The sequence below is a fragment of the Chenopodium quinoa genome, unplaced genomic scaffold, assembly GCF_001683475.1.
Source record: "Chenopodium quinoa cultivar QQ74 unplaced genomic scaffold, ASM168347v1, whole genome shotgun sequence".
NCBI classification, from domain to species: Eukaryota; Viridiplantae; Streptophyta; class Magnoliopsida; order Caryophyllales; family Amaranthaceae; genus Chenopodium; species Chenopodium quinoa.
In genome coordinates this window covers 1,204,901-1,232,400 of record NW_018743697.1, presented here as the reverse complement: position 1 = coordinate 1,232,400, position 27,500 = coordinate 1,204,901, and the positions used below count along the sequence as shown (strand labels likewise).

Sequence of the window (27,500 nt, the reverse complement as noted above, 5' to 3'; positions counted from 1 at the left end):
AATCAAGATGCGGGTGTGAGTCACCATCAATTAAGCATCTACACTAGCGTAACATTTGATTATTTTTATACATAATTAAGGTTGTTACATGCAAAACACTACAAAGTATTTGAAAAATTAAATAGGATGGGTGTGTAGCATTAAAATACTAATGAATTATTAAAACATATCACCAAGAAATTCAATGGGTTGAATCAAAAGTTTTTTGAAATTAATGAATACATCAACTATAATATGTAATCACCTAATTAAGACTCTAAGAGTGTATTATCAATCAATTCTTGAAAATTTGGAGTTATAAGGAATATAAGGAATGTAGACGGTGGAGAGGAAGGAGATGAAATTAACTATTGGCTATATTGTAAATTTGTAAGGTTTGCCGGCCTATAACATGACATCAATAATAATTTTGCATCTTTTGACGTGTAGTGATTTTTTAGCAAATACAAATCTATTTGTTCAACCCCCGTTATGATTAGGTTTATAGTACATCATGGATTCATGAAGTAATAAGCACTTTCATTAGTTTTGATGGGGTGAATGATTTTAAAAGTCAAAGATTCAATTTAGAAGAAATGTATAATAATCACCTAATATGTGTTAAAAAATACTCGATTTGAGGTTTGGTGGTTAAAGACTAAGCCACTATATATGCAATGGATTCACATCTCAATCATAGATTCAAAGAGGAAGGATCATTATGTGTAATAATAATATATAAGTCTTCCAAAGTTTATTATTTTTTTGAAAATTATCACCATATGTATATCATTACACAATAAACTTAAAAATAATACTTTTTCTATCATTATATATCATCAATTTTTTTTTTCAAATAATGATTTACATGCATGATGTATGTGATAAAATTCTTGATTAATTAAGATAACGATTACTAACTAGCTAAGGCATGTAAGTCTTTTGATATTTCATCTTTAAAGGTGATAGACAAAGTATATTTTATCATAAATTTGGTAAAAAAATATATATAAAAGGTGATATTAATGGGGCAATATCATATTTATTGTAAATATGGATTAATAATACATGCATATCTTTTTCATTCTTATTGTATCTCGATTTGTGATAACGGTGTTAAGATTGGGAAATAATAATAAATAAATAAATAAATAAATAAATAAATATATAATAGGATAAAATAAAAAATTTACTAGTGTATGAGTAATATGATGGAATTGAATGGCACGCACAATTTAGCCGGGTAAATGTAAGTAGCAGCCTAGGATTCCCGCGTTAATAACGGTAAGAGTGAAGGGTTGTTAAAAGGTATCTGGTAAAAGGCCATAAAAATAGAGTAGTTAACTAGAAATAAGAGCTGGAGAAAAAAGCCAAACTTTGGATGCTCTTACCTTGTAACATACTCCACTAACGAGAATGCCATAATAATAGGGAATAGTAGTAAATTGTAAAAACGTAAAAAACGAATACGAAAGGAAGTTTGACATTCACGCTAATATTATGAAAGCTGCTTGTTGCCTAAACTAGTTGAAAGTGAAGGGGGACCCAATTAGATTGCTTGGATTTCACCATCATAAAGGGTGTGCCAACAATTTTCGGCACCTTTTCCACTTTGGTCCCTCATCTTTTCCTCTTTTTCTTCTTTGCTCCCTCCACAACTTTCCCCATTTTTCTATTCCACTTCCATCGATCTTATTATTAGAGTATAAGAAATATTCACTCATCAGATCATCTGTTTAATACTCTTATACAGGTCCAGCATAACCCCAAGTCGATCTTGAGGAATGGTGATAATTAAAGTAGAGTAATAATCCGATGTATGTAGCCACTAATTTTATATGTTAGTCTTTTTTTTTCTTAATTAACTTCAGTCGTCTCATCAACTATCACGACCACAATATGAACATTTATCGTGTTTTACAAATATTGTGGCACGAGTCACATGAACACGCCAGCCAAAATTAAACTTGTATCTTTGGACGCATTATTATTGATCGATTTTCTTTTATCTTATGTTACATTATGAAATAACTGATTGTATGCACCATTATTGTACGGAGAACATATGTAAATTAATTGAAGTGACACACATTAATGAAAGGTCTATGTATATATGAATATAATCACTACTACATTTGAGAGCTAATCCAACCCCTATTTCCGTTGTATTAGGTGTTAAAAACCGTTGTATTAGACCTAATACAATGGCTAACAACCGTCACATTTGCTAGGGTTGGATTAGGTCTAATACAACGGTAAAAGGAACCTAATCCAACGGATTGGGCAATCCGTTGGATTAGGTTCCTTTCTTCTTTTTTAGGAATAACTGAACCTAATACAACGGATTGGCCTTTCTTCCGTTGTATTAGGTCTTTCTTTTTATTTTTATTATTTTTATTTTTTTTATTATTATTATTATTATTATTAAATTAATAAATAATTAAATAGATAAATAAATAATATAAATAATACTTAGTAAAACCTTAATTATAAAACCTTATCTCAATTTAGATAGTTAAAAAGTCTACAATCATTCAAGGGGGTTAGCTTACATTATACAATCAAGTACATGATTACTTGATTAGTGATTAACATGCTAATTAGTCTAAGAAAAGCAAGCAATATATTATTGGGCATATGTTTCACATCACCCAGAAATTGATCCTTAACCACATTATGATTTTATTATTTCTTTCTTATAACATGTTGTTATTCACTTATCATTATAATCAATTCAATGTACGTGATTGATTAATTATTTCCAATAATCCAATCCCACACAAATTATTAGATTATTCTCTTTTTTTTTTTTTATTATTATTAATATTATTTCATATTTTACTTTATTATTTATTTTTCATGCATGTAGATGAATAGATCACAATGGCTATTATGACAGATAGTCAAGAGAAATTAGGAGCTTTGAGTTGTAGTAAAGTATAAACCTAATTATTAGTCCAAAGCCTCAATACTTAAGCAAAGTATCTTCGACTGATTTGCAGTACAATATAAGCTTATCAAGCAAGCCTCTGACCTAATATGCACTAATATAGACTACCAGTAGTAAATATATTGCCAAAAAGTAAATTTTGATTCTACTTGAAGAAACTGTAAAGTAGTTTGTACGAATTATCTATTCAAAACTATGTAAGCTAGTGAAAAATAAATAAATTATACACCCTTTTTTATTATACACCCTTTTTACTTAAAGCTGGACTTGCTCTCATTTGTGAATAATAGTTGGTTATTAAAAAGTTGATCTTGAGGAATGGTACTTACGATTTGAGATCAAATCTTGTTTATATCATTTGCAATCGTTACTCTCTTTACATTAAAAAAAAAAAATGTAACTTGTTCTTACTTTATTTTATTTTGCCAAATCCTTCAACTAACTTATCCCTTTTGCCTCATACTATTTACACTTTCCGGTTCACTTTTTTTTTTTTTTTTTTAATTTATATTTTTTTAATTTATTTTTTATTATTTTATCCATGTTTTACACCTAGACCCCCCACCATTTATTTCATCTCTCCTACATTACTTACATTTTCTTACATTCAATCAAGCTAATTCAGCTCAACTAATAATTCGATTTTATCTTAATTTTTCTAGTCCAATCTAGTTTAGTCAAGCTATTCACTAATAATATACTCCGCAAGATAATAACGTTTCATTATATGAGATATGTCATTAGAATTGTATTAATAACTATGTAATTTTAAATATGAAATATTCATAATTTTTTCGAAGGTTTATATCAATTAGTAAACACAAAATTAAAAAAAAAAAAGATCTAATAATTAAATATTAGCTTAAATTTTTATATAATAAACTGAAAATGTTCCATCAAAAAATAAAATAAAAAGAACATGTATAGTCTCACTTTTTATAAACTTTTCTACAAATATAAATATAAATAATGTATTATAATTATATAACTACCCTTTTAAATCTTGGCAATAATAAGTTGATTTCCTTAATTATGGCCCATATAAAAGTAGGTTGTCAAAGATATTATATTTAATGAGCTTTGACGACGTCCTTGGTGACTTTCTGCTAGTATCCTTCATCGTGATTCTTTGAGGCTTTCGCTTCACATTTCTATGATGTATTCAGTATTCTGATCTGAGTACGCCAAGAATCTGCTTTGTTTCTTGTTTCTTTCTTATATTTCTCCAACCCTTTTGTCTTTCCCTCACATCTGCCACTTATTTGTAATTTCCATCCATGCGTTCTTATTTCATTATATGTACTTTCTCCCAGATAAATAATTTAAAGGCTAAATAGAAAGCAAAAAGACGCAATATTAAATAGTTGAACGAAGGTCGGGTAGCTACATCCAGGCGCTTTGCTAACCAACGCTACTATGTTAAGGTCCTCTAATAAAACAACAGAATCGATGATGAAGACTTTTCCTGTGCACTTTATAATACGTAGTATTATTGAAACTCACAGGGACAACTTACTAACGTCATGTGTCACCCTTCCTTCGATATGATTTGGTACTACATGTTTGCTGTGTATTACTGTATATGTCATCGCCATTCTCTCACCACATTGAATTGTACTAATGTTTAGTCTTTTTAAATTAGCATAAATTTAATTTTCTATAATAGTGTTTAATTTATTTTGAAAAATCTTCATATATATATGTATGTATATAACCTCTAATTGTACTAATGCTAAGTGCATGGGATTTTAAAAATTAAAGAAATAAAAGAATATATTAGTAACTCAATTATCAAAAAAAAAAAAAAAAAAAAAGGTTAGTAACTCAATTAGGTTCTCAGTATTTTGTATTTGTGTAAATGCATGGGATTCTAAAATTGAAGAAATAAAAGAATATGTTGTTGGTGATTTTTATTTGTCATTGGACTACTCAAACAAATGTACTATATTTGGCCTTTTGCTAATAGTAAACCCAAGTGTGCAAAATTGTATACAAGCCATATGTTTGGGCCTCCCCCATGGGACCTGCTTTCCTTCCAGAAAAATTACCTAAAATAGTAAAAATACCTTTCATTGTGAATTTCCTAAAATGCCCTTGGTACAAACCTACCAAATGATCTTCAACTTAATACTTGGGGACTTGGGGTACATATATCAAAAATCAAAAGGCCAATTTAATCCATACAATTAACAAGTGCATAAATTTAAGAAGGATGCTCCTTAATCCCCATATAATTATTGAATAGTCACATTTTAAGTTCTCAAGTAGTGTAAACTTGAATAACTGGACTTTCTTTCTCTATATTCGATTGTCTCCCTATAAAGATATATTCGTGAACACAGGGGCAATAGAGAGAAGACAGTACTGAAAGTAAAGAGTATATATATATATAGATCTTTTGTAATTCAACCCAATAATGAATCACATTTGAATTGAATAATGCAGTATATTGAATTTTGAAATGAATATCATGCTATCCTTGTTTGCTATTATTGATAGTGTACCTTTACATTGTTATTACAATCGATTATTTCTTTTCCTATCCTTTTCCTTCTCTCTACTTGAACCTACCTACATAGTCTTATGACTCGTGCACCTTATAGTACGCAATTGCATGTATAAGTAAAAGAAATACTCCCTTTGTTATTTTTACTTGACATCCTTTGACTTTTACACTATTAACTACTTTTTCTTTGATCGTCTTTTATAAATTATACATAACAAAAAATATATTCAGCATATTATATTTTTTTACGGAAGAAGAATTAAATTTATTGTTCGTTAAACTTCTACATTAACATCATGTTAAATGAAATAGGAGTATTAAATAGACTAGGGGTAGTCGATACAAAAAAAAAAAAAACTTATGAATTTCCCATTTGAATGTAAAATAAATGATTCTTTGGATCAACCTTGTCTTTTATTGGGTCACAGAAGTAACAACAATCCATAAATTCTAAATCATAATTAGTCCAAGTTGAAACTTGTAAGCCCAAATCCAACAAATAAAAAACAAGGACCCAAATTAATAAGATTGGACCCCCAGAAATAATAAAAAAAAAAAAACCATGTTCCCTTCTTCCTTCGTCTCCTCTGATAATGGGGACCCATGATGCGTGAGCGTGACAACGTGCAGGTCCGACAGCTGGGCTGTTAATGAGTGGTGAAATCAAGTCCTGGAAATTAAAACTTCAAGGACCGCTTCTTTTGGTGTTCATCCTCTAAATTAAACCGTTACTATCATTCCGTTTTTATTTATTTTAATTTTAATTCAAGAAGTGGACAACCACGATTTTTTTTAAAACACACAATCTCTCCCTATTTTTGTAAACCCCTCCTTCTCTTCCCTCCTTCCTCTCCCATTTCTCATTTCACTCTTCTTTCACTTTTCCAACCCCCGCTTTCTCTCTCCTCTTCATAACCTAAGGTATGTAACTGCATTTCTTCATTTTCAAATCTGAATTGTGAGTTTTATTTTGTTTTTATTATTTTTGATATCATTATTCATTGATGATCGAGGAATTATTGTGATTGTTTGATTTTGACGTTTCGTAATATCCATTGTTGAAATGCATGCTCTGAAATTATGTTTGATCGTATAATTAACTGCTTCGATCTGGTGTAATTCCAGTACATACGTAAAATGAGGTTGATATTTTAATCGTCGTAATGTGAATTTTTTTCCTGTCAATTTGATTTATTCGGAATGTTGTGATGATTTGTACTCTTATAATTCGTCATGTTGTGATGATTTGTGCTCTTACAATTTACGACTCGTCATGTTGTGATGATTTGTGCTTTGATAAATGCTAATAAATGTTGGTCATGGTGACAAAATGTCGTATTTGTGATTTGTCCTATTCGTCCAAGATATGAGACATTGAGACTCTAATCACTTGTTTTTGTCATCATTTTGTGTGTTTTTTGGCTTGTTCTTGGAATGAAACCAGAATTTTAGCAAAATGTCCTTCTCTGAACACGTGTATTTGAGATTGTTTTTTATATTAGGCACAATTGTTATTAAAAACTAGTCAATAAACAATGGAATTTACTAATCACATGGTTTGGTGTCAAACAAACTTGTAGTAGTAGTAAGATTGAAGCAAAAGTTTAATGTGCAATGAGAGTATTGACCAAATTGATTTTATCCCTTTAATCAATTTGTAATTGGATAATTCCGTTGTTTACCATGATTTAACATTTTATGATGTCATTGCATTTTACATCAGATGATCATATTGCAATGGTGTATGTATAACGTGTGGGTCAAGAAAAATCTAATAAGTTTGATGGAATGATTAAATCAAACTAGTCAAAATTTCACGTGTATTGACTGATTTCAAACACATGAAATTCTGAATTTGGATGTGAATAGCTACAATGATGCAATGTGATTGGATGGGATTATATGCAAGTGCACTGATCTTATGATAACCTTTCTGTGTTAGCTAAGACGTCACCATTGATATAACTGCATAGATCTTATGGTAACCCACTTTGGTTAGCTAGGGTGTCAACTTATGGATGCCTTTTTTTTAAGTTTAACTCTGCTTGACTGCTTGTTTCATTGAGTGGTGAAAAAGCTATATATGTTGTTGATCCTTTAAATTATGTTTTCGAGTTGATTCCATGTATTATATGGTTTCATACTCTTGCTCAGTTCTTTTCTTTTGCTATTTGTTCCCTTGACTGGTTGTCATTTGGTGTGTGATCTAAGGTTTGAGGTCTTTTGTTACAGTTAGTCGTATAAGATGGCTGATGTAGAGGATGTTCAACCACTTGTGTGCGACAATGGAACTGGAATGGTTAAGGTACATTACAAGCTTCTTTTAATAAAAATTTTCTATTAGTAGTTAAATTAATGGTTTTTATGAAATGAAGTAATGCTGTGGACTGTTGTGTTGCCAGAATCAATATTGACTAACTTAAGCTTTTGCAAATATCAAAATTTAGGCTGGATTTGCCGGAGATGATGCTCCAAGGGCTGTCTTTCCTAGTATTGTGGGACGACCACGACACACTGGTGTCATGGTTGGTATGGGCCAAAAAGATGCATATGTTGGAGATGAAGCCCAATCAAAGCGTGGTATCTTGACCCTGAAATACCCTATTGAGCACGGTATTGTCACCAACTGGGATGACATGGAAAAAATTTGGCATCATACCTTCTACAACGAGCTTCGAGTTGCTCCTGAGGAACACCCAGTGTTGCTTACAGAAGCACCTCTTAACCCAAAGGCCAATCGTGAAAAGATGACTCAAATTATGTTCGAAACTTTCAATGCTCCTGCCATGTATGTTGCTATCCAGGCTGTTCTCTCCCTATACGCCAGTGGTCGTACTACTGGTAAGTGAATTACAGATGATCTTGACTTTAAATTAACCGCTTGGTCATCTTATTGACACTTGAGAGGGTTTGAGGGTATGAGTCACTTCTGCATGCTATTGTGAGTGACAAACTGATAACTGATGCTTAGCTTTTCAAAGTTGATAAATTCAATGTTGGAAGACTGAAAATATGGCTGTCAGGATGTATTCAGATGCCCAAATAAAACAGTGCTCTCTAGTTTTGAGGAAATTGTCCTGTAATGCTTATCTAGTGATGCATCCTTTAACCTGATATATGGTGTATAGAGTCATAGAGATCATTTATGCAAATGCACCTCTGATGTTTAACAAGGGTGTTATATCAATTTGCAGGTATTGTTTTGGACTCTGGTGACGGTGTCAGTCACACCGTTCCCATCTACGAGGGTTATGCCCTCCCACACGCTATCTTGCGTCTTGATTTGGCTGGACGTGATCTCACTGACCACCTCATGAAGATTCTAACTGAGAGAGGGTACTCTTTCACCACCTCTGCTGAACGAGAAATTGTAAGGGATATAAAGGAGAAGCTGTCTTACATTGCTCTTGACTATGAGCAGGAGCTCGAGACTGCCAAGACTAGCTCTTCAGTTGAGAAGAACTATGAATTGCCTGATGGGCAGGTTATCACCATTGGGGGTGAGCGTTTCAGATGCCCTGAAGTCCTCTTCCAGCCATCCATGATTGGTATGGAAGCTGCTGGTATTCACGAAACCACTTACAACTCCATCATGAAGTGTGATGTCGATATCAGAAAAGATCTGTATGGAAACATTGTTCTTAGTGGAGGAACCACAATGTTCCCCGGAATTGCTGATAGGATGAGCAAGGAAATCACTGCTTTGGCTCCTAGCAGCATGAAGATCAAGGTTGTCGCTCCACCTGAGAGGAAGTACAGTGTCTGGATCGGAGGGTCCATCTTAGCATCTCTCAGCACATTCCAACAGGTAATTAAAATGCTCAAAACAAGACTGCTTCATTTTATTTTATTTCATTATATACTTGTTTGAACTTGTCAAGAATTGTTACTAGTTGTAAAATGAACATGTTTTCATGAAACTTAAGTTTTTAAGCGGAGTTGTAACTATTAGCCTAAGTTGTTAACATAGCATCAATCAATGTGATGAATGGTTTAATGAACTGTTGTGTTTGGTTCGTTTTATAGATGTGGATTGCGAAGGCAGAATATGACGAATCTGGTCCATCAATTGTTCACCGCAAGTGCTTCTAAATTCTTTTCTGTTGGATTATAGAGTTGGAAGAAGTATAATCTTCCCATTGGCGCAAAGAAATTACAGCTTGAAGATATATTTTTTATATGACCGAGTTATTTTGAAGTTATCATATTCCCAAGTTTATCGTCATTGTTGTTGAGACTTGGCCTTCAAAGTCCGGCCAGAGGAAGAACCAAAAAAATAAAAAAAAGTTAACAAATTTAATTTGTTCATTATTCTATTTTGTTTAGTTGATTTTCTTGTTGATTATAATTGAGAGTAATCTGTGATATATTAACAATTACCCATTTTTCTTATTACATTAATTTCATGTTTTATTCATGCCAATTTCAATGTTGTATAGCTTTGATGGCCTTATTACAGTTGATTTTCTACTCTATATACTGAATACTGGTTGCCTTAATTGTCTATGATATTCACAACCAGGACAGGATAATGTAATGAAGTACTAGTATTGTAATAGACTAATCAATGTTGCAAGAAAAGTTAATTCTGGAAAAACCAAAAGTTAATTCTGGAAAAACCAAACTTAATTAAATCGGTTTTCCTTGACGTCAAATTTTGCAAAGTCTATGAAAAGAAGCAGAAATAATTGTATGATGTACTCCAGCTTTAAGCTTGTTTCTTTTCTGTCTCCGTACTCTCAACCTCAACTTGTGAAGATGGAAAAGGTGCCAAAAATAGGCGATTAGTGTTGTCAATTTGATTTTTTTGTTTTTACATCAATTTGATAGATACCCCGTCAAAAAAATAATATTCAATTATCATGTGTAAATAAGACCAAAATAGTATACTTGGTAGAGTAATTATTTCATGACACATCGATAATTATTAGATAACAGAGCAACAAAGCCAAACAAAATTCTAGTGAATTTACAAATGTTACACTAGTTGAGAAAGAAAGAGGAAATTTTGTATTTTGCCTTTCTTTCCACCAAAAAATACAAGTCTTGAAAATGACACTTCACCTCACCAACAACAAAAAGGAACTATTATATCTAATTCTTGATTCGGTCACTAATCAATCTAATGTTGAGACCGAGGTATAACTCAAATGGTTAGAACTTCCTCCCAATTTCAAGAGACCTTGGGATCTATCTCATCAATTCGCCCTCGTGGCTCTCTAAACACCAAAATAAAAATTTTAAAAAAAAAATCAATCTTATATTAATATATTAATATGAGTGGTTTTTTTTTTAAATAATAAATTAATGCGAGTAATTAATTACACTTTATATTAGGAAGTACTCCGTAGTACTTGTAAGTTGTAAACACTAGCAACATATCATTTCCTGTTTGTTTAATCTTCCTTTAATCCTGAAAGAAGTCATATTATTCTCACATTTTAGTCATCCTTCTAAATCCCCAAAAGTCTCCCTATTCCTTTCAATCAAGCGCGCTCTTATGTACCTGCTACCGGCGCTGATGCCAATAATCACCGGATTCTACGCTAACAAATGGAGCTTCTAACCCCATTTCCCTTGCCTGACCCAACCGTTGACCGGTACTCCCGGTTTTCCTCCTCACCTTCTTTCTCAATGGCGAGTTACGCCGCCGAGTTGGAACGCCAACCGAGTCGGACCGAGTTGAGCTCGAGTTTCACGAACATCGAAGAAGATGAAACGAGGAGAGAGAAAGTGTATGTTGCTGTTGGAAGGTCTGAGGGGAAGACCGTTTCTTTGCTTCGATGGACGTTTCGTACTTTCCCGAACTCTGATATTTGCCTTGTTCATGTTCATCAACCTTCTCCTTACATTCCTACTCTCTGTAATTTCTCTCTCTTTGATTTTCTTTTGTTAATTTTCTGGAACTTTTAGAAAATTATATTCGGTTTTATTTGGTTGAGCTGAGTTAATTAGTTTAAATGGTGTGATATCATCGGAAATTTGATTGTTTGACTGAATCATGTTAATTGCAGCTTATATTTTTTTAGATGCTTGGCAATTTAGTCCATTTCTTTTGGTTAATTGTAGTGTATATACTGTTTTGGAATGTCCGGAAAAAAAATTGTTACATTTCCTAAATTAGAAGTGAATTATGGCCAGATTTTCAAATATTTCTGTAATTGAATAAAATTGGAAGCAGACAACTATTAGGGGTGTTGGGACAATGTGGTTGTTAATTTCCAATGTAATATTCTTTGTGACTTAAAGAATGATCGGCAATAAAATTGGTTAAAAGATTATTAAAGCAATGACTATTGAGTGAACTCTGAGGTTTGCTTGGCGTTTTCTTATATGTTTTGCGTCTTTGGAGAGCCTATTATGTACACCCGGGGTCATTTGATCATTCAATCAACAAATAAGTAAAAATATTATTTGCTCATTTGTTGATTAAATGAGCAAATGATCCTCTATACACCCGGGTGTATATAACAAATTCTAGCATTTTTGATGAAGAAGTTTCATTCTGATGTTCACAATAATCACCAAAATGTTATATGAAGTAAGAAATATGGAGTCTTAAATAGTTAGTGTCCTAACTAATCCTAAAGAATGTAGATAGGATCACTCATTTTTTGTGAAATGTGATACATGTAAGCCTACTACTTATGGCGATAAGATTGTTATTTGACTGTACTGTTATCTTTGTTGGTTTTTCTGCGATGCAGTGGGAAAACTACCAGCAACGCAAGCAAATGCAGTAGTGGTGACTGCATACAGGAATGAGGAGAGGGGGAAAATGGAGAAATTTATCCGTTCTTACTTGGACTTTTGCTATCGAGCCAAGGTGAATTCTCATGTTCAGATTAGGGGCTGATTGCATAGCTTGAAACTTAAGTTTATTGCTTTGAGGCTTGATAAAGGGTAATGGTAGTATTGAGTGTAGATGTTGTTGAGTACATTGATTTATTGAAAGCCCTCTCTCTTTTAGTTGATTGAATTTGGACTTGCATTTTCTGTTATACGACTAGTTCGTCTTCAATATTATATAAAGTGGCTGCATAGCTGTACTAGAACCTGCAAAATTAAAGCTTGATTAACTCAGTAAACAAATGATTTATCCTAATAATGGAATCAACTCCAGCTACTGTTTTTTAGTTTAGAATCCAATAAATATGAAGAATTTCTTCTTCTTTGTTTCTAATTTGCTATAGTGCAAAAAAGAGGCAAACCAATGCTCACCTTTTTATCTACTCGCATTCTTAAGATATTTTCATTTTCCCCCTTGCCAGCTCATTCCTATGTCTTTTCTAAATCATAATGTAATAAAATGTTGTTAATCTGATGAACCATAGCAGTACTTTGTAAAAAATTACTGGATGTGGTTATTGTTTTTGTCAGGTAAAAGCAAGCAGTATTATCACCGAAGATGAGCAAGTTCACAAAGGACTCATGGGTCTGGTCATGAAACATGGCATGCAGAAGCTCATTATGGGGTCAGTCTCAGTCCTTGAATATTATTTTATCTTTTCTTTAGGACTAAACACCATGGATGTTTGAGGAATATGTTTAATGCAGCTTTCAGCAACTAATTATATCTCAACGCTGCTTTGATCTTTCTTATTTTGTCCATCCTTTCTACAATTCTCCTTTTCCCTTAAATGTCTCCCTAGGTCCGGTGGGGGTTTGTCATTGACATTCAAAAATTTATCTTATTGTGCTCAATTTATATGGTGCAGTTGCGTGAAGGTAAAAAAGCATTCTCATAAAGAATTTTATATTGCCAAAAGTGCTCCAGCATTTTGCGAGATATGGTTCATCCATAAAGGGAAGCATGTATGGACAAAAGAAGCGTTTGAGAAAGTTACAACTTGTCAGGCAGATGAGCTGACAGAAGGTTTAAGGTCAAAATCTTTACCGTATAAGAATAGTAATCGTCTATACAATCCAGTTAATCGTGGTGGTAGTTCTTCTCGCCTAAGCATGCAGTGCTCTGAGATTAAAGATTTGAATCAGGAGGATCCCTCTGATGAAGATTTTTTATTACCTAGTTTAGAAAACACTTTGGAGCCTGAATATGCTCGAAGCTCTACCAGCGATGGTTCTGCAACAAGTACATCCATGGGGGAAAAGGTTTCCAGAGATTCTGGCTTCAAATTGGAGGAAGATCATCTGTATGATCAGCTTTTGGAAGCAAAAGCAGAAGTTGAAACTTCAAGAAATGAAGCATGTTTGGAAATATTGAAGCGCAAGGAGCTTGAAGCTGAAGCATTGAAGGCTATGAGGAAGGTGATTTTCTGAGCTCTGACCATTATTTTGGTTGCAGTTTAGGAATTTGGCATTTGCTAAATACAGAGTATTAACTTTCCTAAAGCCAGAAGTTTACCATATATATATATATATATATATAAAACAGTTTCAACAGTTATCTCTATAAGTTGTGCTTTCTATGAAAATGATAAAATTCAACTAATTGGCATGGTCTAACAACTTCCACATATAATTTCAGATTTTAACCTAGTCCTAACAACTATTATTGATGCTTTTCTTTTCTTTGCACTGTTTCCTCATATAAAACATATTTATTCTGTACATTGTATCAGTCAGGTATTGCTGATACTGTTAGAGTTGGCACTTTATTTTGTCCGGTAGAGTTTGAATTTGTACATGCTTTTTCTATATTGTATGCATATGCTGTGGTAAGTAGTTTTCACTATAGTAGAAACTTGCAGTAAGAGGCACAATTGAGGACAGACTGTGAATTTGGACTGAATTTATGCTTAATGTGACATTTATTCAAAATGAAAAGAGATGCTTAATGCTTATACTTATGAGCTTTGAGTTTTTATTTGCGAGTAGTTTCTGCTATTAGTTGTCATCAACCACGATCTTATCTTTTCTCTCATTTGTGAAGTATCTCAAATTCTGTGTGGTCTCCTTAGGTGAAGGACTTTAAATCTGTTCAAACTCGCGAAGCTGAACTTAGAGAGGAAGCTGAAAATTCTCTAAGAAGCTTGATGGATGAACAACAAAGGTTGTTAGAGGAAAGACTAGAAGTTACAGGAGAGCTCCAGAAGACCATGAGGAATGTGGCTGTTTTTGGTAGTCGTGTTCAGGAGGCCAACCGCCGTTGTGATGAGGCAGCTGGGGAGCTGAAACTTGTCCAAGTTTGTATTGCAAGTTTGCGTCAAGAAAAACAAAAGATTGAAAGACAGAAAATAGAAGCTGAACGTTGGCTTGAGAAGTGGAGAAGTCGCAGGCGTACTGGCCATGGTAGTTCGAACCGCCATGGATATGGGGGGCTTCTGGATGACGTGCCAGAGTTAGTGGAGTTTACTCTACTGGACCTGCAAACTGCAACATGCAATTTTTCCGATAGCTTTAAGCTAGTTGAAGGGGGATATGGTTGCATCTACAAGGGAGAACTGCTGAGTAAAACTGTTGCCATACAAAGGTTCCATGCACACAACATCCAAGGCCCGTCACAATTTCAGAAGCAGGTTTTTTTTCTTCTCATTTTGAAATAGGTTTTTATTTTATTTTATATTTATATCAAAGTTCATTAACAATTGAAATGTAGAGATGAAACTTAGATACTGACTACCTTTGCAGGTTCAGGCTCTCGGCAAGCTGCGCCACCCTCATTTGGTGACTTTGGTGTATGTCCAGAGGCCTGGTCGCTTGTATATGATTTTGTACCCAATGGGTTTCTCCAATGGCGTCTCTTTCAGAAAAACAACATTACACCTCTTTCCTGGAAGCTCCGAGCTAGAATCATCTCTCAGATTTCAACTGCCCTTTTATTTCTTCATACCTCGCATCCGGAAAAGATAATTCATGGTGACCTCAAACTCGAAAGCATCCTTCTAGATTCTGATCTACACTGCAAAATTGGTGATTTTGGTTTCACCAAGTTACTGTCACAGGATAATCTGACTTCCTCTAGCTATAGCCATTATCCTGATCCCCAAGGCGCCTTCCCATATAGAGATCCAGAATTTCATAGAACAGGCAAATTGTCAACGAAATCCGATATATACTCATTTGGCGTCGTTATATTGCAGCTACTAACAGGACAACCTCCAGTTGGATTGGTAACACGCGTCCGTAGAGCAGTTTCCAGTGGAAAGTTAGATTCAATCCTGGATTCATCTGCTGGGGAATGGGGTCCATTTGTGGCAGAAAAATTGACTGATGTGGCTTTGAGATTCTGTGAACAGAATAGTCGGGTTAGGCCAGAGCTGACACCCTCTCTGGTGAAAGAGCTTCAACAGCTCCATATCTCAAAAGAGCGGCCAGTGCCATCTTTCTTTCTTTGCCCAATCCTTCAGGTCAGTGAGAACCATCTGTTACTTCTGAGTTTGCAGTATGGAGTTTGCATCTTGAATTTTTCAAGCTATGTGACTAGTAAATATGGAAGATTTTTAATAAAAGGGATGATGTTGAAACAACAGAAACCAGTCTGTTTAGCTGATTTATGTTTATCTATTGAGGGGGATTTTTACGTAATTCTGCGTTAGTTTGCCCATGTACCCAAGCTGTGACATGAAGAGCTTGTTTGCGACAATCATATGCGTCATTTCTCTTTCCCTCATTTTTCATTAATTATTTTTAATATGTGTTCTGCTGATCTACGTAACCTGTATATGTATATATTTGGCATGCCTAAGCTTCCATTAAACTCTTTCACCATTTCCTTTCAGGAAATCATGTGCGACCCTCAAGTAGCAGCTGATGGGTTTACCTATGAGGGAGAAGCCATTCGTGAGTGGTTAGAAAATGGTCGAGAAACTTCTCCTATGACCAATTTGAGATTGGATCATCTGCATCTTACTCCAAATAATTCTTTGAGACTAGCTGCTCAAGAATGGATGTGCAAATATTGATTGTTCACATGCGTGTGCAGTTAACCAATGTTAATAACCCTGTACAGCTGTATTACTAACTACTTGACTAGATATTGCTTCCAAAGTTGTAGATGGTGCAATCAACATGTCCCTGTATCTGAAAGTTTTGCCTCTGATGAGCAACCAGGAGAAATTAAGGGTAGGGAGTAAGAAGTTGTATGTTCCTTTGTTGTGTAAAACCAAGAAATCTAAGGTTAGATTGAGTATATATTGTATTACTGTCTATAGGATAAACACAATTTATTGACAATAGCAAACTATACCGAGTGCCATTTCTTTTGCAGGGTAAATTTGTTGTACTTTGTATACTGTGCAATAAAATATACTACTAGCATTATCTTTCTCTGATATCATGTCACTGAAGCTCTGAAAGCATTGATATATATAATTTTTTTTTTTTTCGGCCTATATACCGCCTGTAGAATTTACTCTATTCCATAGTTTCAATCCATGTAAACCTGTATAACCATATTCTTACACTGTCAACCCAAAATAACCTTATAATTGCAGATTTGCAGCACAAAACTGTCAAGAAAATTGCATCAAAGGTAAATGTACAACAACAATTTTGGTATCTTTCTTGCATTCTACAGCATTCTCTTTTTCATAAATTGAAATTAAGATCTCTGATGACCAAAGGTTAACATTTTAGACAAGCTAACATGCTCTGTTTATGATATACAACCTGCAAATTGCGCGTGCAGGACCTTGTAACTAAAATACAGAAAACAACTCATCTGTTCTTAATCCTCTTTTGAAGCAGCCAACAAAGACACTTTATTATGTTCCTCAGTATCATTAAATGGATGATCTTCCTCTTCTATAAGCACCCCATTGCTAGTTTCATTCAAGAGCAGATTTTTCTCCCCCGTATTATTGCTCCAACCAAGCCAATCTTCTTTCCTTGTCTCATGTTTTGGTGCCTTATTTTCTTTCAGAAACCTCTTTACAGTTCTGGGTTTGTCATCCTTACCATCGTGATCTAGAAAGATTACTCGAGGCTGATTCAAACCATTCTTTTCCGGTGGTTTTTCATCACATCCATGCTCATTGAACTGGGAATGGCTCCTTCCATACGAAGTCAACGGGTCTTCAAGTAGGGAGGCTGATCTTCCAGAAAAGCTACCAAACCCTTTAATTTCTCTTGTTAGCTTTCTGGCTTGCTCTCTTTCTTCCTTGAGGAGAGGCCTCTTTTCGAGCAACTTCAATACTCTCTCTGACTTCTTCCTCACAGCAAGGCCCCAATTAAATCTGCATATTACTAAACTATATGTTATATTTTCAGATAACATAATGCAGCAAAAGAGTTTTTTGACATTAGTCTGCCTACCCTTTTTCATCAACATGCTGAAAAGTTTCCATGTTATTGATGATGAATTTCTCTGTTTGAAACTCCTCTGCAACACTTTCTGGTCCATGAGTCAGCAAGTGCTCTAATACTATCAAAGCATTGTAAGATTCCCTCCAATTCTTTCTATCAAATTTTGATAATCTGACCACAAAGGGGATGGAAAAAATCTTTCAGATCATGGAAAATCAAACATACTGTGTGAGGACTGATAAGTTGATCTCGGAAATTGGCAAAATTTTGTTGATCTCAAACACCACAAGCCACTGATCAGTACCACCACAAGAACATATTCATATAGCTTATATGATGTACCACCATATAAATCAAGATTGGACAATTTTGTTGATCTTCGAGATCAACTATGAGTTCCTCTACACAATCCAGGCCAAGACAGAATATAAAAATAATGAATACATGAAAATGATTAGGAATATGATGAACAAGAAATTTGACATACTTGTTATGCAGAATTTCCACAATTCTCCAATAATCATCAACTTCAAAAGCAGCCCTTGATATTAGTCCCAGGATTCGAGTATCCGGTGACCATGGATTAGCAGTTGTTGCTTCCTCTGTCATCCTGTTTAAAAGTCCCCAGCAATCATAAAACACATCCTAACAAAGAAAGCCGAAAACAAACCTACAAAGAGTTTAAGAAAATATGTAAGAACTTACAACTGTGCTGGTGTAACATCAGTGAGAACCAATCTGGCAGTTTTAATCTTCTCTTTGATGTAAGATGATGCTTGTTTTTTGATTTCAAAGAATGAATGGCTGCTCATATTGCTGCTGCTATGGCTAGTATTATTGCTATCATAGCCTAAGATTGACATGTTTATCTAACAAGATTAATTAAAAGATAGGAGAAATTAAAAAAGAAAATTATACTTGTATAAGATGATTGTTACAAGTATGAATCTAATAAGACATAAAAATGAGTACAATTAACAAAATAACAAAATTAATGAGGGTTGATTAGTGATAAGGATTTATTAGTTTGCAACTAATCCACTAAGGACTTATTCAACCTCTACATAGTGTACTGTGTTATGTTTTTGGTAAAATAAATTAAAGGAATTTATTTTGCATAAGAAGTGACGATTTCAAAAGAGACCTTTTTATTTAGTAATTTTCATTTGGAAATTAATTTTGAGTCCAAAAAGAAGAATTTATTTCAGTGAAGAAAATTCAATGGTTTGCAATATTATAGTCTAATTTGATGGGTACACTGCTAATAAAGTTGGAGTTGAATTCGGAGTTGTTCTTGAGTTTTGACTTTTTTGAAGCTTCAAAGGTGGGAGTTTGATAATTTAGCTTCTAATTGACGGCGTAACAATTTAGGTGTATGGCCTGCTAGGCACCTTGGAATTGATATGAACACTTATACTATAAAATAATGTACATGTATTTATGGATTTAAGGAAGACCCCGACTAGACCTCAGCCCTCACAATTGCTATTTTCCAGTATTTAAGGGCCAAGCACTTGAGAGTAAAGGGGAGGGTAGGGTAGGAGAATCCCTATCCCAAAATACCCTCACTTGGTAGGATTTGAACCCCAAACCTCTAGAATTTGAGGTAATAACCTTTTTTTTTTTTTTTTTTTTTTGAACGGTGAGGTAATAACCTTATCAAGTGAACCTTGTTGGTATGGATCGTATAAAATTATTCATGCGCAATATGACAATTTATAATATCAATTCATAAAATTTTTATTTGTGTATAAGATTATAAATGTCTTGTTGAAGATTATTAATCTACAACAATTTCTTATATAGGTCAAATAGATGACATAGTTATATTGTTAATCTTACAAATACACAGTTAAAATCGTAAAATTATACTAGTATTGATTAGGGGATTTTTATCCACCAATCACCGTCTGACAAGTGGACCAACCAGGTTCCGCCACGTGTCCTTCACGAAGGCCAATAGGAGCCTGCCACGTGTCAATCACAGATACGTCCTCTACGGACCAATCGAGGCACGCCACGTGTCCACCCATGCCAAATGGGAAAACCGGCCAACAAGGCCCAATCCTGTCTAGAGGCCCGGTCAGCCCTAGGTTTACCCTAAACCTAGAGAGTGGCACGCTTCTCAAGACTATAAATACTTAATTAATCCTCATTAATTAAGAAGTCAAGAAAACATCAGGCAATCAAGCAATTGAGAGGCAATTGATCAAGCAATTAATCTCACCTGAAGAACAGAGAAGAACAGAAACATTACGGAACACTAATAACCGGCTAATCTCGCTAACAAAGCAGATTACCAACATTAAACACTCTCACCTAGAGAGGTCTTCTTACTTTAATTTCCGTATTAATTACTCCTTAATCAGGTACTAACTTGACCGTTGGAGGCGGAGCTCTCAGGAGTCTCCGTTATTTTGCAGGTACAGGCGTCCGGTTCCAGTCTCGGAATTGTAACTCTCCCGCAGGACATCAGAAAACCCCGAAACATCTGGCGCCGTCTGTGGGCAGAGTACTTCAGAGATGGCATCCAAGTCTGTACCGACTCCTGAAGAGAGGCGTCCCCTAAACGACCCTCAAGTTCAGTCGGACCATGACACCGAAAGTGAATTTGAAGTTGAAACTCATACAGCTCCAGACGGGACCCTAAGGGCCCGACGTACCCGTCATACCGAAAGGAGGGAACGGGAGCATCTTCAAACAGGAAGCGAGCCAGCAGGCGCACCGCCTGCTCGGCAACAGCCGACTGACGGGTCTGCTCCCATCACAAGGAATGAACTCATGACCTTCATGAGGGACTTCAAGGGAGAGATTCAAGAGTTGATCAACAAAAAGCCGCCTGCTTCAGTCAAAGAACAGTCGGCCAAAAAACCTTCCACTTCACTGAAGAGGAAGCCAGTTCAAGGGCGAGAGGCGACTCCTCATCCTAAATCCAAGAAGCGGGAGCCACCTGCTCTTGATTTCACAAAATTTCGTTATCCTACGGGAAATAGGAAACCGGTTCGTCATATTCAGGCGGACGGGTCAAAGCAAACGTTCACAGATGCTCGGCTACTGCTAGAGCAGAAGAAGAGTGACCGATTGTCAGAGTCGGCTTCTACTTCAAATTTTCAAGACAGTTTGCGAAATGCCTCGATGAGGCATACTCAGTCGTACCATGAGAGTCAGTCAGGCGGCACCTCCCGTCAGTCCGGCTTTCATAGTGCCCAGGCGGTACCAAACTTACCATTTGTGCCGCAACAACAGTATTTTATGCAGCCACCTCCATTTGGTGGACCTGCAGCAAAAAACGTCCAACCTATGGACTGGCAGCTACGGTTGCTTAGACTTGGTGAACAGCCGTCGGCCTTCTCCAAGGAAATTACTGAAGCCGCTCAGCCGGCCAAAGTAAAAAATGTACTAGTAGGCGCCTATGACGGCACTACTAACCCAGAAGACCATCTGATGGCATTCACCAACCTGATGTACCTTCAAGGGTTGGATGATCCCACTTGGTGCAAGTGTTTCCCAGCGACTCTCAAGGGAATCGCACAGCAATGGTTCGGCAACCTGCCGACTGGTTGTGTAAACAGCTTCAGGACGCTTGCTTACTTATTTGCCTCCAACTTCGCCATGAACATCCCTGCGAAGAAAACGACCCTTGATTTGGGAACAATTCAGCAGGGCGAGAAGGAGGGGCTTCGTTCTTACATCAGGCGGTTCAACCTGATGAGAATACAGATTCAAGGGTTACCGGATGAGGTAGCTTATACTGACTTTTTCAGAGGTCTCAAAGACGGGTCTACCTTCAAATTTGATTTGGTTCGAAAAAGGGTGGCGACTCTTCAAGAGGCCTTGATTGAAGCAGAAGCCTATATACAGGCGACTGATCTGTGTACGATAAAACAGTCGGACGGGAAAAGGTTCGACAAAAGAGAAGGACGACAGAAACAGTCGTCAAACAAAGATGAGAAAAGAAAAGAGGTCTGGGCGGCTGATTCCTCTAAACAGCCGGCCCAGAAAAAGAAAAAAGAATTCAAACCATACTCCCCAAAGTATGTGTTTAACAAGGATAACCAGTTTATCCTAAAAGAAATAAAGGGACGGTTCTCAATTGAGAAGCCGGTCCCCATGAAGGGTTCTGCAAACAACTGGAACCAAGACAAAATCTGTGCTTATCATGATGACGTTGGTCATTACACCAATGACTGCATCAGTCTCATGCGGTACCTAGACCGCTTGGCTGAGCAAGGTGATCTTGACACTTATGTCAAGAAATCTACGGGGAACACTTCCTCAAAAAAGCAGTCGGCCAAAAAGAATCAACAGGCCGACAGCTCCGATACAGATGATGCAGTCGTCTACACCATTGCAGGCGGCTTCTCAGGAGGCGGCCCCACTATTAGGGGCAACAAAGATAATATAAGGCGGTTAGATGTAAATTCCGTTCACCAAGAACGGCCGTCCAAATATACATTTCCTGAGATTGTCATCACTGAAGAGGATCTAGGAGGGGTAAGGGGGCCGCATGACGACCCTCTCGTTATTGAATGTAAAGTGGCCAACCAGAGAGTTGGCCGAATCCTCATAGATACCGGGAGCTCCTCAGATCTCATCAGCAACAAATGTCTGTCAAAACTGAAATATCAGACGGACTGCATACATCCGGCCTCCCACCCTTTAATAGGGTTTGGAGGAGGAGTCGTCCACCCACTGGGACGAGTAGATTTACCCATTCGCCTGGGCGAAAAAGGGGAAGGACGACACATGGTAGTCCGGTTCCTAGTAGTAGAGGAACTCTCGGCCTACAACATGATTCTGGGTCGACCAACCCTGAATAATTCCAAGGCTGTTATAATCCCGTCTCTTATGCTGCTTAAGTTTGAGAGGGATAATGGAACAGTCGGCTCCCTAAGGGGAGATCAGAGGATGGCCCGAGAGTGCTATCTCTCGGATGTCAAGCCCACTGTTATGGCCACTGGGTCAGGTGGAGAAAAAACAGACCTTGACAATGTCAAGGAGAGTGCGCCTGTTCAAGAAACAGGCGACAAAAAGAGAAAGGCGTCCCAGACAGAGTCCGCAAGAAAAGCAAGAAAATAGCAATCATTGGCAGAGGAGCGGCCGGATGAGTTCCGCCCTCAGCCGGCTGGTGAGCATGCGGACCTGATCTTAGATGACTCACGTCCTGACCGAACAGTCAAAGTTGGGACGACTGCTCTGAGAAACCTTGGTGACGACTTTCACAACCTATTGAAAGAATACAAGGACATCTTTGCATTTGAAGTCCATGAAATGCCAGGCATTAGTCCTGATCTGGCAGTACATAAACTCGCTGTGGATCCGAAAAAGAAGCCGGTATGGCAAAAGAAGCGGAACCATGGCGAAGAAAGAAGTCAGGCGGCAGCCGCCGAAGTTAAAAAATTACTTGATGCAGGGTTCATTCGGCAATGTTACTTCCCAGACTGGGTTGCAAATGTGGTGCTTGTTAAAAAGCCGAATGGCACCTGGCGAATGTGTGTAGACTACACAGACTTAAACAAGGCGTGCCCCAAAGACAGTTACCCTCTGCCTAAAATTGATAACCTGGTCGACTCAACAGCGGGTCATGCCTTGATGAGTTTTATGGACGCCTATTCTGGTTTCCATCAAATTCCCTTATGGAAGAAAGATCAGGAGAAGACGGCCTTCGTCACTGATCAGGGGTTATACTGTTACACGGTCATGCCGTTTGGTCTTAAGAATGCCCCGGCTACCTTCCAACGAATGATAAACACAGTGTTCTTTGATCAGATTGGGAGAAACGTCGAGGCATATATTGATGATATGATTGTCAAGACTAAACTTCAGAAAGATCATCTGACGGACCTCCGAGAAACTTTCGCCACACTCAGGCGGCACCATGTCATGCTCAATCCCAAGAAATGTGTATTTGGAGTTGAGTCTGGGAAATTTCTCGGATTCCTTATCAATCAGAGAGGAATAGAGGCGAACCCTGAGAAGGTGCAGGCGGTCATTGACATGCAGTCGCCTCGTACCATCCGAGAGGTTCAGAAGTTAACAGGTTGTCTGGCGGCCTTGAGGAGATTCCTAAGCCGATCAGGCGACAAATGCCTATACTTTTTCCAGGCAATTAAGAAAAAGGCAAGGTTTGAATGGGGGCCGGATGCTGAGGCCGCCTTCCAGAAATTAAAAAAGTTCACTTGCATTCCTTGCCGAGGCTGGTCAGCCCTTTGCCCAAAGAGGATCTCTACATGTACCTGGCCGTCTCTGATCATGCGTTAAGCGCTGTGCTCCTTGCTGAAAGGGACGGCTGTCAGCTCCCGGTCTACTTTGTCAGTCACGTACTGAAAAATGCCGAGTTGAGGTATCCCCTAGTGGAGAAATTTGGTCTTGCACTCTTCATGGCTGTTAAAAAATTGAAGCCCTACTTTTTGGCACATGCAGTCGTCGTGTATACCGACCAACCAATCAAGCGGCCCCTTACCATCATGGAGTCGTCAGGACGAATGATCAAATGGGCCATAGAAATACAGAGCCTCGAAGTTACTTTCGAGCCTAGAAAAGCAGTGAAGGGGCAAGCCTTTGCTGACTTTATTGTAGAGATGACTCGTCCTCCTGACTCTCAAGTTCCAGACCAAGTCTGGAAGGTATATGTGGACGGAAGCTCTACTTCAAATGGTTGTGGAGCAGGCGTCGTATGTAAATCTCCAGAGGGCGACAGGTTCGAGTATGCTCTACGCTTCAGTTTTCAGGCTTCAAACAATGAGGCAGAATATGAAGCTTTACTAGCCGGGATCCGCATGTGCAAGGCGGCAGGGGCAAGAAAAATAGACGCCTGTTCTGATTCACAATTGATAGTGAGTCAGTAAAATGGCGAATACGAAGCAACCCATCCGGCCATGATCAAGTATTTACAGGCGGTCCGACAAGCAGTCGGCTCCCTTGAGGATTTCCATCTGATCCAAGTGCCGAGATCAGAAAACAACCAGGCAGATGCACTGTCAAAATTAGCATCATCCGCCTCCTCCGATACTCCTCGAACTGTTTTTTGGGAAGTAATGGAGAAGAGAAGCATCGAGGAAAACCCCATTGGAATCCTAGACAGAAGCTCAACCTGGATGGATTCAATCAGGGCATATCTGACAAACGGTACACTGCCGGATGATCCTCAACAGGCGGCAGCACTGAAAAAACGAGCCTCCTGTTTTGAAATGATACAGGGAGAACTTCACAAGAGGGGGTACCTTCAACCCTTCTTAAAGTGTGTTACTCCTGAAAAGGGACGAGAGATACTAGATGATCTTCACTCTGGTTTCTGTGCTTCTCATATAGGTGGTAGGATGCTTGCTCAAAGGGCAAGGCGGCAGGGCTACTTTTGGCCTACTTTGGAAGCAGATGCAATGGAGATGGTGAAAAAATGTGACAAGTGCCAAAGGTTTGGCAAATTAATTCACCGTCCGGCTACTGACCTCACTACCATTCACAGCCCACTACCGTTTGCTAAGTGGGGCATGGACATTCTGGGTCCATATACGCCTGCTACAGGCGGCAGAAGGTATATACTTGTTGCCGTTGACTACTTCACTAAATGGGTAGAGGCGGAGGCTGTAAAGGGAATCAAGACGAAAGATGTAATTTCATTCATTTGGAAAAACGTCATCACTCGGTTCGGGGTTCCCATGTCTATGGTTTTTGATAATGGTCCCCAATTTGAGACGCCTGTTCTCAAAAGCTGGTTGGGAGACCAAGGAATTGCACACTACTTTGCATCTGTCGGCCGTCCACAAGCAAACGGCCAGGTAGAAGCCTTTAATAAAATCATCTCAGACGGTCTCAAGAAAAAGATTGAACGAGCAGGCGGCCTATGGGCGGATGAACTACCACATGTTCTCTGGGCCATTAGGACGACTGAAAAAGGGGCGACTGGAGAAACTCCATTCCTCCTAACTTATGGTGCGGAAGCTGTTCTTCCAATAGAACACTACGAGCCGACTCTTCGAGTAATGCTATATGACGAAGAGGCAAACTGGGAAGCCATGCGCCTGGCATTAGACTCACTTCCTGAAAAGAGGGGCAATGCTGTTTTGCGCCATGAGATCTATCGCCTGAGAATGACTAGATCATACAACAAAAAAGTACACAGGCGTCCACTCAAAGTAGGGGACTTTGTACTTAGAAAAATGGAAGCAGTTGGTAGGGCTAATGAGTCTGGCAAACTAACTCCCAACTGGGAAGGACCCTACCGAATCTATGAGGAAGTCAGGGACGGTACCTACCGTCTGGAAACACCAGACGGACAACCGTTGCCTCGAACTTGGAATGTAGATAACCTTAAAAAATATTTCTTCTGAATGATGTAAAGTAAAGAGCTACTTAATAAAGTTTGCACTTACTATTCAATTTTGTATTACGAGGGGCATGCCGTCTGTACCTTTACAGTCGGCTACTCTCCATTGAGTTTTTTACTCTATCTTCAGAGGGGCATGCCGTCTGTACCTTTACAGTCGGCTACTCTCCATTGAGTTTTTCACTCTATCTTCAGAGGGGCATGCCGTCTGTACCTTTACAGTCGGCTACTCTCCATTGAGTATTTTACTCACAATACTTAGCTAAAAAGATTAGGGCCTGGCCGACCCTGTGTCTAACAGGCGGCTACCCTTTCTTTTACTTAGCACCTACGTTCACCAAGAACTTACCAAGGCCACCGGCCGAATGATCAGACCAGGCGCCAAGCCACCTGATCAAATCTACAAAACAAATACGACCTGTCCCAACATCATAGCAGGCGTCCGACGGCATCCCTCCGGATGAAATTCGTCGCAGAGAGCAGCTCCCTTTTGGGTGGAACATTGTTCTATAAACTAATTACACGGCACCTATACGACTGTCCCCAAGGGCAACCACGTAGCCGTTTTTGAGACAAGGATAACTCTATCCAGTGGTAGCAGTTGACATCTGAGTCAGATGACCGCCTGTATTACTTGGGATAAATGCAGGGGGTACCTATTGAGTTAATAGCCAACAAACATTGGCGAATCAAGGGGTCTAGCCGGCCTACGCCGCCTGGTACCTCTACTACTCAATCTAGATTGTGACGAAGACTAAGTAACTCCTATGTTAACTTAATAGTCACTCAAACTTAGTATGGAGCCTAAAAGGTATGAGTCGTCCGCCTGTTTTAAACAGGGGCTCTCAACCACTACTCTTGCTAGGTTAACAAATTCCGAGTTAAAAGCCAACATTGGCAATAAAGGGAAACAACCGGTACCCGCCGCTTGTTATCCTACTTAATTCCTTGGCGACTAGGTAATACTATTTACTTGGTCAGACCGATTGAATAAATAGTTCGAATACCGATTGAATAAATGGCCGACTGATCGTCTATCCTGGAAACAGACAACCAGTCGTCCAGGGGCATAGGCGGCGTACTTACTATTTGTACCTGTCTGCAACGTTCGGCCATGTACAACAGTCGGTCTAGTGAACAATGGGATATTAGATATGGAATACTTAGACAAATTTGAAGCAAAACAAAAATTCATTAAAAATAAGCCGGTCATTAAAGACCAGCAAAATATTCAAAGCCCCGGCCCCCTGGCCGGGTAATTACAAAGCAAACGGCACGCAGGCCGTGGAAAAAATACATTAAGCTTAAGAAGGGGGCAGTTCAGTATTAGCAGCTGCCGCCTGGTCATCACTCTTCTTGCAGGACTCGGCTTCAGCTGCACCCTCTTTTGATGCCTTACCCCCAAGTGGCACGAGCGCCACAACCGGCTCTTCCTCCTCCTTCAACGCATCTCCCAACGCCTCTTCTTCAGCAGCCGCCAGGATCTCTTGATTATATGTTTCCGAACACTGGCGGTACGTTCTTTCCCATGA

At 37.9% G+C, this 27,500-nt stretch overlaps 2 protein-coding genes and 1 pseudogene across 2 annotated transcripts; 2 read left to right on the top strand and 1 right to left on the bottom strand.

Moving 5' to 3' along the window:
• The first annotated feature begins 5,602 nt into the window (after window positions 1–5,602).
• Window positions 5,603–9,730, top strand: LOC110684068 (actin-66-like). The gene is made up of 5 exons (XM_021860464.1): window positions 5,603–6,356; window positions 7,668–7,740; window positions 7,883–8,276; window positions 8,630–9,243; window positions 9,462–9,730. Exons 2-5 carry the CDS (start codon window positions 7,681–7,683, stop codon window positions 9,525–9,527), a joined length of 1,134 nt encoding a protein of 377 aa, XP_021716156.1. The 5' UTR covers window positions 5,603–6,356; window positions 7,668–7,680; the 3' UTR covers window positions 9,528–9,730.
• Window positions 9,731–10,795: 1,065 nt separating this feature from the next.
• Window positions 10,796–16,669, top strand: LOC110684066 (annotated as a pseudogene).
• Window positions 16,670–16,814: 145 nt separating this feature from the next.
• Window positions 16,815–18,817, bottom strand: LOC110684067 (clathrin interactor 1-like). The gene is made up of 4 exons (XM_021860463.1): window positions 18,348–18,817; window positions 18,130–18,252; window positions 17,652–17,813; window positions 16,815–17,572 (listed from the first exon to the last, which is right to left on the bottom strand). The coding sequence occupies exons 1-4, from the start codon at window positions 18,503–18,505 to the stop codon at window positions 17,065–17,067; spliced, it is 951 nt and encodes a 316-aa protein (XP_021716155.1). The 5' UTR covers window positions 18,506–18,817; the 3' UTR covers window positions 16,815–17,064.
• Between the last annotated feature and the right edge of the window lie 8,683 nt (window positions 18,818–27,500).

Coding starts and splice junctions, on each gene's coding strand:
- LOC110684068 (XM_021860464.1), top strand. CDS start 7,681: ATGGCTGATGTAGAGGATGTTCAACCACTTGTGTGCGACAATGGAACT. Junction 7,741..7,882: donor ATGGAACTGGAATGGTTAAG/GTACATTACAAG, acceptor ATCAAAATTTAG/GCTGGATTTGCCGGAGATGA. Junction 9,244..9,461: donor CTCTCAGCACATTCCAACAG/GTAATTAAAATG, acceptor TTCGTTTTATAG/ATGTGGATTGCGAAGGCAGA.
- LOC110684067 (XM_021860463.1), bottom strand. CDS start 18,505: ATGTCAATCTTAGGCTATGATAGCAATAATACTAGCCATAGCAGCAGC. Junction 18,253..18,347: donor GATGTTACACCAGCACAGTT/GTAAGTTCTTAC, acceptor ACTTTTAAACAG/GATGACAGAGGAAGCAACAA. Junction 17,814..18,129: donor GTGGAAATTCTGCATAACAA/GTATGTCAAATT, acceptor CTTTGTGGTCAG/ATTATCAAAATTTGATAGAA.